The 13,720-nt window shown below is 38.7% G+C and overlaps 1 protein-coding gene across 1 annotated transcript; it reads right to left on the reverse strand.

The window, feature by feature from the left end:
• Nucleotides 1–4,306: 4,306 nt before the first annotated feature.
• On the reverse strand, nucleotides 4,307–5,113 carry LOC145566449 (uncharacterized). The gene has a single exon (XM_081625866.1). The coding sequence runs from the start codon at nucleotides 5,111–5,113 to the stop codon at nucleotides 4,307–4,309; it is 807 nt and encodes a 268-aa protein (XP_081481992.1).
• Nucleotides 5,114–13,720: the final 8,607 nt, after the last annotated feature.

Raw genomic sequence — 13,720 nt, forward strand, 5'->3', positions numbered from 1 at the left:
TTCTCTCACATTAGAGAAAACATATGATATCGGAATATGAGAAGATCTCAATTTACCTTTTCCGTATTTTTTACATTTTCTGAACACGTTCTAACTTGACCGTCGGAGGCGGAGCTCCCACCACCCAGAGTCTCCGTTGTTTTGTAGGTACAGGCGCCTGAAATCCAGTCTTGATGACGTAACTCTCCCAAGGGACATAGAAAACCCCAAATACAGTTTATGCATTGTCGGAATTGACTGTATTTGTTTTCGAATTTTTGTACAAGATAAACAAGGACGAATCGTATTCGAATTATCTGTTTATTTAGTTAACGTATACCATGTTCATTAATATAAATGTACAATGTATAAATTTGAATTTCATCAAGTTTGTAGTATTCATATAGACAATAAATAGACAAGTAGAATAATAATTTAGTACTAACTCAACTACTCAAGTAAATCACTCTATTTTTAACTCCAATAATAGTAATTCAAGTAATAATAATTTTTCTCAAATAATATTATAACTCATTAATCATATAATCGGATGATAATTGTTAATATGAAAGGAATAATTTCGATACTTTGATTTTACATGGTTTCTTTTGATTTAATATAGTTTTAGGTTGATTCCAGTTTCCTGTAAAAAGAAAAAAGGTTAATTCCAGTTTAATATATAATACTCTTCAAAAGTTTTACAAGATCGTTTTCGGAAATTCGATTGGGGTCATTTCGGTTCTGTTAAACAACAGTTGAAACTAGTTTTCGGTTTATTCCAGTTCGATTAACAGTAAAACCAAACAATTTTCGGTTTAATTCAGTTTGGTTAACCAAAAAATCCAAACAGTTCTTAGTTAACTCTAGTTCAGTTTTGGGCAAGTTATGGTCTGAACCAAATGATTTTCAATAGTCAACCTTTTTAGTTAAGTTAATTTCAATTTATGAATCGGTTCAGTTTTAGTTTACTTAAGTGGTAATTAATTTTTTTCCGATTGGATTTTCGATTCTGAACCATTCAGGGTTTGGTTAGCTTTAGTTCAAACAATTCACTTCAATTTAGTTTAGGGCTGGTTAACAGTTTAACCATTGACACAATTATACAACAATACCGACTTGAATTATGTGCCCAACATAAGGCCTAATTAGAATATATTGGGCCGTGATAAAATGTAGCAATTGGGCTAGGCCCAAAAAGTTATACTCAAAATCATCTTCCTTAGTTTTTCTGTCTCTAATTTCTGCCACTAAAGAAGCGAAGAAGACAAGCATGGCTAATGAAGTCATGAGGTTTCAGGTATTCAACTATTCTCAGCTTCATTTTTTTTATTACTTGTAGTTTTTATTTATATGATGTATTAACTAAATTAATACGATTTATCTAATTTTTAAATATTTTTTGTTACTGTTTTGATGAATTTTTTTTATAATTATAAACATGAATTGATGTTATGAACATCCATTATCTTTATTTACCTCGATTTTGTCATGAAATTATGCTTCTTGTTGTTGTTAATTTGATGAATTTTTATAATGGGGTTATTTTATATATTATTATTTTTTTTATGAGTATTTATTTTTTGAAGGATAATAGGGTTATTGTTTTGGGTAAAGATGTAATTATTGTCAAGATAAAAATGATGAGATATAAGCTATTTAAAGAAAAGAATTAAAAAAATGCTATCAAGTATTTAGTAAATTAGTCTAATTGCATATTTGTAATAAAAAAAGACTTCTTATAATCTTGTTAATTGTTGAATTTTTAGTAGTTGTTGGATTTCGGGAAAACTCCTCAAACTGGAGTGTGTACCATTGATCATAATATATAGAGTTACAATTCTAGTCCTAATCTCGTTAGGAATCTAGTAAGATAAGTATACAAAATATATCAAAAATATATACAAAATATCCTAGCTCTGCGACAAATATTATCGTAAACTATAATATCTATCACACCCCCGCAGTCGTAGCGGGAGGAGGACGTACGCTAAGACTGGACCTAAATTCCAGAAATAATTCTCGCGGTAGGCCTTTAGTGAAAATGTCCGCAAACTGATATCTAGTAGGAACATGGAGAACCCGAACTTGCCCCAAAGCAACCTTTTCTCGAACAAAATGAATATCCATCTCCACATGTTTGGTGCGTTGGTGTTGTACCGGGTTGCCAGAAAGGTAGATAGCACTGACATTATCACAATAAACAATAGTAGCCTGCCGTAGAGGACAATGTAACTCAAGTAAAAGATTACGGAGCCAACACGCCTCAGAGACAACATTTGCGACGCCTCGATATTCTGCTTCTGCACTCGATTTAGACAAAGTATGTTGACGCTTAGATGACCAAGAGACGAGGTTATCCCCAAGGAAACAACAATAGCCCGATGTGGAACGTCGGGTATCGGGACAACCTCCCCAGTCAGCGTCAGTGTAAGTAATCAATCGATGAGAAGTAGTCGGATATAAATGTAAGCCGTGATCAATGGTACCCTGAACATAACGCAGAATGCGTTTCAATGCCTCATAATGAGGTTCCCGAGGATCATGCATAAATAGACACACCTGTTGTACCGCATAAGAAATATCTGGCCTGGTGAAAGTGAGATACTGAAGAGCACCTGCTAAACTGCGATACAAAGTAGGATCCCGAAAAGGTGGTCCTGCATCTGCACTAAGTTTGGACTTAGTGTCAACTGGAGTAGCTGCAGGCTTACAAGAGGCCATACCTGCACGCTCTAAAATCTCATGTGCATACTTTTCCTGTGAAAGTAGCAAATAAGAGGGTTTGCGGGTCACCGCAATCCCTAAAAAATAGCTCAAAGGACCCAAATCAGTCATAGGAAACTCAGTTTGCAACTGAGATATAATTCCTGTACGCAACCTGTTAGATGAGGTAGCTAAAATAATATCATCAACATATAAGAGCAAATATGCCATATCATTACCCTGCCGGAAAGTAAAAAGAGAATTGTCACTCTTGGCAATGACAAAACCCAATTTGATGAGAAAATTCGCAAAACGTTGGTACCAAGCTCTAGGAGCTTGTTTCAAACCATAGAGAGCCTTGCGTAGCCGACAAACATGAGAGGGAGCCTTCCGATCAACAAAACCCGGAGGTTGATGCATATAAACAGTTTCCTGCAAATCGCCATGTAAAAAAGCATTTTTGACATCTAATTGATGTATCGACCACTTTTTAGCCAAAGCTAAACTGAGAACAGTGCGAATAGTGGCCGGTTTAACTACCGGACTGAAAGTCTCATCACAATCCACCCCAACTTCCTGCGACCTGCCATCACATACAAGACGAGCTTTGTGCCTTTCAAGGTCACCATTAGACTTGTATTTATGTTTAAAAAGCCACATACAATTAACAATATTCACCCCCGCAGGCCTAGGCACCAACTCCCATGTCCCTGTTTTAATTAAAGCACTATACTCATCATTCATCGCCGCATTCCAATTTTGGTCATTTAAAGCTTGTTTATATGATTTTGGAAGTGGTGATTTTTTATGAGGGGGACCCAAGGTATTGACAGACAAGTTCAAAGAATACTTTGGGTTAGGCTTGAAAATACCCCGTTTACTACGAGTAATGGGTGGGGAAGGAGGTGGAGGTCGAGTTGGTTGTATGGGTTGCAAGCCACGCAACGGAGGGGGAGTATAAGTTGGAGTAGTGGACTGTGCATTAGAGGAAGGCCCAGAAGAAGAAGGGAAGGAGTGTGGGCCTGAAGAAGGGGATAGGGGCCCAGCAGCTCTAGAAGGTGAAATGGGCAGAGTGGGCCATGGGTGGGCCGTGGGTGTTGAGCCCATATCGCAGCCTTGCTGCGAAGTCCCCTTAATATTCACGTGAAAAGGGGGAGTAGTGGGTGTTATGGGCTGATTTAGGATAGTTGGGCCCATATGCACTTGAGGTTGGGTATGCACTCCATGATTTGGGCTATTTGGCATGTGATGTTGCCAAAGTGGAGAGAGTAATGGGCTAGGATCATCACTATCAAGAAAATTGTAATCAGTAGTTCGAAAATTAGCAAGATTATGAAAAGGAAAAGTTGACTCATCGAACCTTACATGTCGAGAAATAATGATCTTATTTGTGGAAAGGTCAAGACACTTGTAACCCCTATGGTTTGCGGGATATCCCAAAAAGACACATGGGGTGGATCTTGGAGCTAACTTGTGAGGGGCCGTAGCCGAAAGATTAGGAAAACATAGACAACCAAATACCCGAATATGATCATAAGAGGGTGTTACTCAAAACAAAGCTTGAGCAGGAGTACTATGAGAAAGGGCTTTTGTGGGTAAGATGTTAAGAAGGTAAGTTGCCGTTTCAAGGGAATGAACCCAATAGGAAGGAGGGAGTGAGGCATGAATGAGAAGAGTGCGAGAAACATCGTTTAAAGTACGAATCATGCGTTCGGCCTTCCCATTTTGAGATGAGGTGTGTGGACGCGGTTTGAGCCATGAATGACGAAGACGAGCCTTGATCGTTCGAACGTCTCGTTTCCTCAAGAAGGAGACGAGAACGAGCAGTTTCGAACGAGGGTAGGGGGTCGGTCTGCTGTATGATGGCAGCCACCGTGTCATAGTCTGTGTTCACTAGTCCAGACACAAGTCTAATGACCAATTTCTGCTCCGTGACCGGTTGATCGACTGCGGCTAATTGATCTTTGAGGATTTTCAATTGTTGACAGTACGAATTGATATCCGAAAAGTTTGAAAGATGAAGGCTATTGAATTGGTTCTCAAGATACACGGCTCTTGTGTGTTTGTTGTCTTGAAATAAAGCCTTCAATTTGTCCCAAATTGCCTGAGCTGAGTCGCCTCTGCAGAGAACAGTTGTAAGTAGGTCCGTGGAGATAGTGCCGTAAATCCATTGTTTAACAATGGAGTCAAGACGGAGCCACAAAGTAGTTGAAATATCGGTTGGACGGGGAGTCTTTGGATCAATATGATCAAGGACGTTAAAAGCATGACAATGAACCTCGAATAACTCGACCCAATTCGAGTATTGAACCTTTTCCCGATCAAGAATCAAAGGAATAGCGTTCTTGATGTTGTTGACGGAGAGGGCCGGATGGTATTCCGTCGATGGTGGAGGAGGAGGTGGTGGGGTGGATTCATCGTCTTTAGCCATGGCGGTAGAAAGTCCGTAAAGATGTGCAGTTAATCCTAAGCAATTGCCAGCTAGAAGACAAAACAATTGATTTGCTGCACAATGGTTGACGAATAAACAAAATAGGAAAAGTAGTTGGTTAATCAATTAACCAGTAAATAGGAAAAAAATTAAATTGCGGAAACGAAGGTCCCAAATTAAAAAAATTAAAAAAAAAACCAAGGGAAGTTGGAAAAAAAAAATTAATTTGGGATCGAAAACCTAAGCTGTGATACCATGTTGGATTTCGGGAAAACTCCTCAAACTGGAGTGTGTACCATTGATCATAATATATAGAGTTACAATTCTAGTCCTAATCTCGTTAGGAATCTAGTAAGATAAGTATACAAAATATATCAAAAATATATACAAAATATCCTAGCTCTGCGACAAATATTATCGTAAACTATAATATCTATCAGTAGTAATCTAATTATAATAATGAATCTAGAAATACAATTGTCTGTAATATTTTTTTCAGTCACTAACTCATGTAAGGCTTTAATCACATCGTCCTTAGACTATGAATCTGTTGTTTAGGTTCTCGACGAATATCGAATAGCTCTGCTTATGGTTAGACTATGGACTTGTTGTTCAGGATCTCTACAAATGTCTAATAGCTCATGAATTGTGTTTGTCTACCGTCATTGTTGAAATGTACATGTATGCCTTTTTAATAGATTATAAGAACTCATAAAAAGATTATATATTTAAATGAATTCTTATGAATCACAATATAAAATGATGTAACTTTTGATGCTTGATTAAATGTATTCTGAACTCTGAAGGATGTTTGTGTGATTGATGTTGTACCAGATATATGGATGTACAAATCCATATATGGAATTTGAGGCTTTACAGTTGTTTTCAATTTCCATTAAATTATTATGTTGAAGTAGAATTAGTTAGATGGAGGTTTTGCACAAAGGTTAATCAACCTTGGTACCAATTTTTTTTTTCTATGACATATCAAAGCTAACAACAGCAAGTCAACTTACTGATAGAGAACTTGATTTACCAAAATACATAACTTGAAAATAAACTAAAAAATAAACAAATAGAAGGCACTGGACATAACAAGCAATTAAGCTATCCTAAGTCCTAATTGATTCTCACAAATCTTAGCATTGTGATAAATAGAAGATTTATAACTTGAAATAAGATATAAATATGCTTTCAATCCTAATTGTAAATTCACAAAATCATTATTTATATTTTTTCAGTTGTAAACTGTTCAGTCCTAATAGATTCTCACCAATCTTAGTACTTCTCTTTGCACTGTGATGAACAAGTATATATGGAATTTAGTATACGCAGGTTCAGGGGAGAGGGACAGCGCAGGAAGGGGATACAATGTAGGGATGGGGGGGGGGCAACGTAGGGAGAATTACAGTTCATGGGGATGGTGCAGGAAGGGGCAGTGTAGGGATAATTTTTATTGCAGGGGGCGGGGTGCAAGGAGGGGAAAATGCAGGAAGGGTATGTAGGCGGTGTAATGTAGGAAGGGGGCAGTGCAGGTAGTGTAGTAAGAGGGGTGGTGTAGGGAGGGGGGAGCGGCTAGGGGCTGTGCAGGTAGTGTAGTAAGTGGACAGTGCATGGACACAGTCAGTGCAGTGAGGGAAGACATTAATAAGAATTGAAAGTTATAATTTATGAGCTTAACGTAAATTGTTCTATATTTTGTGTCAATTTGACTTTTTCGTTTTGAAAACATATATTTTTTTTGGTGCTCTTTTTGAAAACATACTAAATTGATCATTTATCTATTTATTTATTGTAGGTAACAAGGAGCGGAGCATAGACATATTGTCACATGGTATATATAGAGTATATACTGTTCTTTAGCAAAATGATTTGAGTGTTCTTTTTTTTTTTTTAGTAAGAGTGAGCTAGTGATGAGACAATGAGATAATTGATTTCTAGTATGTTAGTATGTATGGATATCGAATTCAAGTATGTTTGAATGTACAGGATTCCAAGACATTAATATGATTTTTTTAATGTTATATATCTATTTCAACAATGACAAATATGACATATTTGAGAAAAACTCCATCTCTAATATTCAGTTATGCGTATACCATAAATGCTGCACTAAATTAAAGCTTATGCCTATTGAAGTTAGTAGCCATGATAATCATTAGTGTCAAGAGATATTATTTGTCACGGTAGCAATGTGGCAATGGATTTATTTGCCACGGTATTATTTGTGGCAAACAAATAAATTAGCTACGGTATATTACGGCGACAAAGTTTATTAGCCACGGTAATATTTGTGGCAAAGAAGATTACTGGTCACGGTAATATTTGTGGCAAAGAAGATTACTGGTCACGGTAATGTTTGTGACAACCAAGTTTATTAGCCACGGTAGAATTTGTGGCGAAGAACTTGTTAGCCACATTAGTATTCGTGGCAAGTGAATTTGTTTGCCACGTACATACCCGTGGCATAAAAATTGAAATTTGTCATGACATCCATTTTCCCGTGGAAAATTTCTTAGCCACGGCCTCTTGTGTCACGGGAGTAAATTTCAAAATTCCCGTAGCTACACTACATTGCCATGAGAATTTTAAAATTGTGCCACAATTTTACCTCGTGGCACAAAGGTCAATTTGTTGTAGTGCGTTCAGACGTTCTGGTTTGAATGTTACACTGGTAACGATTCATAAAACTGTTGGTGACATCTTGCCAAGTTGCAGTATGCTTTGTATCTAGAGAATAAAACCATTTTTGGCAAGCGTGCTCTAAGGAGAGAGGGAACACCATAGGGAAGAGTGTTACGTCCAATCCCTTGAGGGCCATGGTTGCAAAGAACGCTTTCAAATGGAATATTGGATTGTTAGTGGGCTTGAACTTTGGAATATCAGCAGTGGAGAACTTTTCAGGGAGTTTGTCCTTCATATTCAAAGGAGTGGGAGGCTATTCCATATAGGTGAAATCCTCAGAAATCTTTCTTACCTGCTCTTTTAATTTGTCAAGGGTAGCAACAGTGACCTTGTTTTGTTCCATGGTAGTGACCCTAGTGGTAAGGGTTTGCATCATGGCAGACAATGCCTCGATGGATTTGTTGATGTTCTCGATATCTTCCTTAGTGGCCATTGGAACAAACTAAAAGTAGTTTAAAGGTAATAAGTGGTGTGGAGATGGCAAATTTGCCTCTTAAGTCTAAGAGGTTGATGCGGTAATGACTCGAACCGTACCAATCTACCCCTGCTCCTTGACCAAGTACTATGAGATAAAATAAACTCACTTAATGGTTTGACGCGCTGATCGAAATTAGGAAAGGAAGAGGGAAAGATAGACATTTGAAAACAGGTAAGACAAACTCCACTCATTTTTGTGACGGAAAAAAATAGCTGCATGAATTGAACCTAGTATACGATCATAAACGACATGGTGCACGACTCGAGTCGAAAAATAAAGAAAGTGTGTGGACTATACTTGACGCGTCAGTGAATAAGTGATTTTATAAGACTCGTGGTGAGATCGCATGGCTAGACATGTAAACAAAAACCAACATGACTAACGCAAGGACTCAATTAGCACGGAAGACTAAAAAATGAGCTGACTAGACTAAACCCTAACTGCCGTGACACGGTGCTAACTTCCGTGACACGATGCTAGTTGCCGTGACACAGTGCTGACTGTCGTGACACAGTGTTGATTGTCGTGACTCGGTGCTGACTGATGTGACGCGGCGTTATTGCCGTGGCGCAATAATCAGCTCCAGGTTCTGTTTTGTGCATTTTTCTAGTTTTTGTCAGTTTTAGCGTTTGTGCTAATTACTAAGTGAGAACGGTCCATTGGCATTCTTTAGTCATAAAATAAACCACCATAGACAAATAAAGATCGTTAAGGTTAGGATCCAAATGATCAAATATATACACATAGGGCACGTAGGCACAATGATGCAAAGAAGAGTTCACAACCTAAGGTCAAGTTCTATGTTCTACTATGGTCAAGTTTATTTGGAGTTAAAAGGGTACCATGGTTAAGAGTTTGGACGCGTTAGCAAGGCAGTCTCCCTTAAGGGTGTATGACAACGGGTGGCTCCACAAGTTCGTGATTAAATCGAACTCGACTCCATGCTTTAGGTGAATTCAATAACTCGAATGAACCCTTATTTCCATGAGCGTTTTTTGGGTCGATAGAGCTTAAATTCCCCGAGGGTAAGACGTACGTAGAACACACATGTTTTTTCAGAAAAATTGAAGAAAGCTAATAACGAGAAAAAGAACAGAACCACTGGAAGAATTTTATAGGCACCGCGACACGGTGGAAAATGCCGCGACACGGTGGAAAATGCCGCGACACAGTACAGTTCACCGCGTGACGGTGTCCTGTACCGTGTCATGGCGCCTCTACCGTTACACGGTGCTTGTAAAATTCAAGCAGTGCCTTGTTTTCTTCGATCGTGATCAGGTTATCAAATTTTTCCTACGGGCAAACCTAAATACGACGTTAAAACGTCTATGTAAATGCAAAATATTCCAATTAAATCACAGGAATACAATTAAAGAATCTTTCAAATCTCATCCACTCATCTTAATTAAATACCGATCACCCAAATCGATAAATATGATAGGAATGGTGTCCTTCGAACAAGTGTATTATTCCGATATAGGGTTCGAAATTATTAGAAAGATAATTATTCAGTGAGGTCAAGTGATCGGAATGCCTAGTTGGAGGCCGCTTCCGATCAGTAATATTAAAGTAGCTTAATCTTGACTGAACCCTTTGGGTCACACCCAAGCAACTAACGATCCATCATGGCGAATTAATCCGAAAGGAATTAATGAGTCGCTCGAGTATTATGAACATAGACGTCGAAAATCGAGCAAGGAGCATCGAGACCGAGCGTCGCAAGTCGAGTCGAATTAATAAACGACGAGACGGTAAAAATCAATTAATCAAAAAATTACCAAAATACCCTAGCATCGGAATGCCCCAAGCAAACCGAATGCTAGGGGCATGGCATGCTGGCAAGCTAGCAGTGCTAGTAGCACCAGCCGCACATAGGCGCACCAGCAGCCCGTACCATGTGCGTGGCTTGCTGCACGCATGGGCGATCTGGTGCACTGGCCAATAGGCTGTGGCGCGCAAGATCCCACATAGCAGCACCCAGTAGCCCGCATCAAGGCGTGGCTTGCTGGTAGGCCTTGCGGCTAGCAGCCCGCATACACACACGCGCAATGGCAGGCCCAGCCGAGTACTAGGCCGCCAGCTGGGCGCGCCTTAGTGCCCAAGGCTGGGCGCCACATGGCGCCGTGTGATAGGGTCTGGGTGGGGGGAGTGTATGAGGCGGTTTTGGGGAAGCTTGGGGATCAAGGCTTTGGTCCCCCCCTTGTGCTCCTCATCTATCCTCTCCCTCCTTGTTGCCACTTGTTGATTAATTATTGCTTTGCTATTTTTCTTTTGTTTTTGAATTAAAAATAAAACGGAAAAATGATTTTTTACCAACTCTCCCACATTCATGGGAGAGTGAATGTTTTTGGGAATTTTTTATAAATACCCATGTATTGGGATTTGAGAATTCCACTTGAGTTGGAACTCAAAAAGGCATCTCCAAAATAGTGAGAAAACCTTTAAGTTCACATAAAACTCGAGTAGTTGTTTTTGGTCCAAACTCAGCTCAACTCCGAGTTAGAGACCGTTCGGGTCCTTGTTGCGGGTGGACTATCGTTAGAGGTCCACGTGCTTGCGAGACTTGGCTTTCAAAGTAAGAGGTTGTTGGAGCGAGCGAAGCACGCATCAAGGGTAATATTGTCTTTTCACTTTATCTTCTTATTTATGTCTTTTAGTTATATTAATTGTGAGCGAGTCTTGGGGTCTGGTTTTGTTCCGCTGAAAGTCGGACTTTCCGAAACCCAACAAAATAACTAAGAATCCTCCCTAATGGAGTCGCCAAATTATAGGCGTCGTTCGAAGTGCACCTACGTTAAGCATGTGTGAATATGCTTGGCACTCTTAGAAATTAGGAATTGCATATACGATTAGGAACAAGTTTTTAAGGAACTTGTAAACCGTTCACGGATCATAAAAGGAAACCACGATAAAGGGACTACAAAAGGCAACAACAATTGACCCGTGAAGGTCACACCCCATTCATAATCCATGAGATTACTAACTCCATATGGTTCGGAACCACAAAAGGACGATCGAGGATGATGGTATGAAGTGAGTCATGGAGTCATATTCGCCCGTATTGGCCTCTACTCGATTCTTATTGTGAAAAGTGATTCTTGCGATCTCAAAAATATACAAACAAAGATTTAATTCGCTCCAAACTATTATTATGCTAAATTGGTTGAATATTAATGCAACATATTGTAGGCGTCGTTTGAAGTGCGCCTATGTTAAGCATGTGTGAATATTCTTGGCACTCATAGGAAGTGGGAATTGACATAATACGATTAGGGATAAAGCAAAGTAGGGAGCCGCCAATAAGTTTTTAAGGAACTTGTAAACCGTTCACGGATCATAAAAGGCAACCACGAATAAAGGGACAACAAAAGGCAACAATGATTGACCCTTGAAGGTTACACCCCATTCATAATCCATGAGATTACTAACTCCATATGGTTCGGAACCACGAAAGGAGGATCGGGGATGATGGTACGAAGTGAGTCATGGAGTCACATTCGCCCGTATTGGTCTCTACTCGATTCCTATTATGAAAAGCAATTCCTGTGATCTCAAAGGCATGAAAACAAAGATTCAATTTGCTCCAAACTATTATTATGCTAAATTGGTTGAATATTAATGCAACATATAATTCTAAAATATCGTAATCACTTGATTAAACAACAAGATTAAAAAGGAACCTAAACCGGTCGTCCAAATTATCTTATTAGGCGTAATTTTCGATTATATATTCCCTTTAAACATGAAACATGGTCAGTCAAATCAAATACAAATAAACCTAATCATGATACTAGAAATATTAATAAAAATAAGTAATTAAATTAATTACTCCCATTTCGCGAGCTCCTTTAAATTGCTACATCATGAATAAATTGTTAGTAAATTCAATAAAAATATAAATCCAACTGAAATTAAATTAAATTAAAAAGTAGAGTTGATTTGGTCCAAACTCTCACATAATTGTACTTTTCACGCCTTGGTTTAAGGACGGAACCTCGGGTCAAGTATGGACTCCTTGGAGTGCTTAAGGGATGTATTATGGAAGAATAAGGGAGGCTAGTATTTAGGCTAAAGCAAGAAAGAAAGAGGGAAGAGAATGATTTTGGTGTAGAGAGAGAGATAATGATTTTTGGTGTAGAAGAGAGGAAGGAAGAATGATTTTGTGTAGAAGAGAGGAAGAGAGAATTATTTGGTGCCCCGAATTACAGAAAGGAGAGGGTATTTATAGAGGAAATGAGTAGAGATCACACGGAACCCTAGAAAAGATAAAAACCCTAATTTGGGGCGCTGTGACACGGTCAGTGTCTGTCGTGACACGGTCGATGTCTGCCGTGACACGGTATGTTGCACCGTGGCGCGGTGTAGAATCTGCCCTAAAATGATAAAATGCATGCAGTTGTGTACGCGGAGAAAACACGGAAATTTCCCGTGTCACGGTATGTGTACCGTGACACGGCACGACACCGCGACACGGTATACAACTTTCTAGAAATGCGAGGAAAAATGTGAAAAAGACACGAAAAAAGCACCGTGACACGGTATAGAATATCGTGTCATGGTACAAGGCACCGTGACACGTCAGCAATTGCCGCGACGTGGCAATTTAGTTGTTGCACGGCAATTCCAGGTTTTTACGCATTTTTAAAATTATTATAACTTTTGATCCGTAACTTGGATTAAGGGATATAATATATCATTGAAAAAATTATCAAGTCTACTTTCCAACCCAATTGGAAACAAGTCAAAATCATTTGTAGATTTTAAAATATAGCCGTTTTAGTGAAAGGGTGTTGGTTTTGGGTCGAGTTTAGTATTTTGCTCATATCTTCTTCGTTTTAAATCGTAATTGGGCTTATGACATATCGTTGGAAATCTTATTTCAAAACCTATTCAACTAATTAATAATTGGATGAAAATTATAGGGCCACAAAATCAGTTTCTCTCGGTTTTGTGATGTGGACACGAAAAGTGGAAAGTAAGTTATGATTTAGGGAAAGGAGTTAGGAATTGGATTGGTTTATGAAATGTATTGGGAATGAATATAGATTTAAGAACTCCAAAGGTTAAATACTCAACTCGACCAATAATGGCGGTGAAAGGTTGTTCATCATCGGGTTGGTTTTGGGGAGACATTTTTAGATGTCTATAGAAGCCCCCACTTTGACTGAGTTTGTAGAAATGTCAGGTTTGAAAACGATAGTCAAAGTAGTTGATAGGGACGGAGAATGATTTAAGAAGTTCTGCGATCCTAAATCACTCTTTATAAGCCAATACCTGTAGAAAACGTTAGTTTCACAAATAAAAGAGTAGAGATAGAATGCTTATCTGACACCAGTGTATCGGTGGCAAATATGTTTGATAGTATTTGACATTAGTGTATTAGTGGACAATGAATTTGATAGCTTCTGACACCAGTGTATCTTACACGGTGGTAAATGAGTTCG

This window comes from Chenopodium album, chromosome 11, assembly GCF_948465745.1.
Source record: "Chenopodium album chromosome 11, dcCheAlbu1.1, whole genome shotgun sequence".
Taxonomy (NCBI): Eukaryota; Viridiplantae; Streptophyta; class Magnoliopsida; order Caryophyllales; family Amaranthaceae; genus Chenopodium; species Chenopodium album.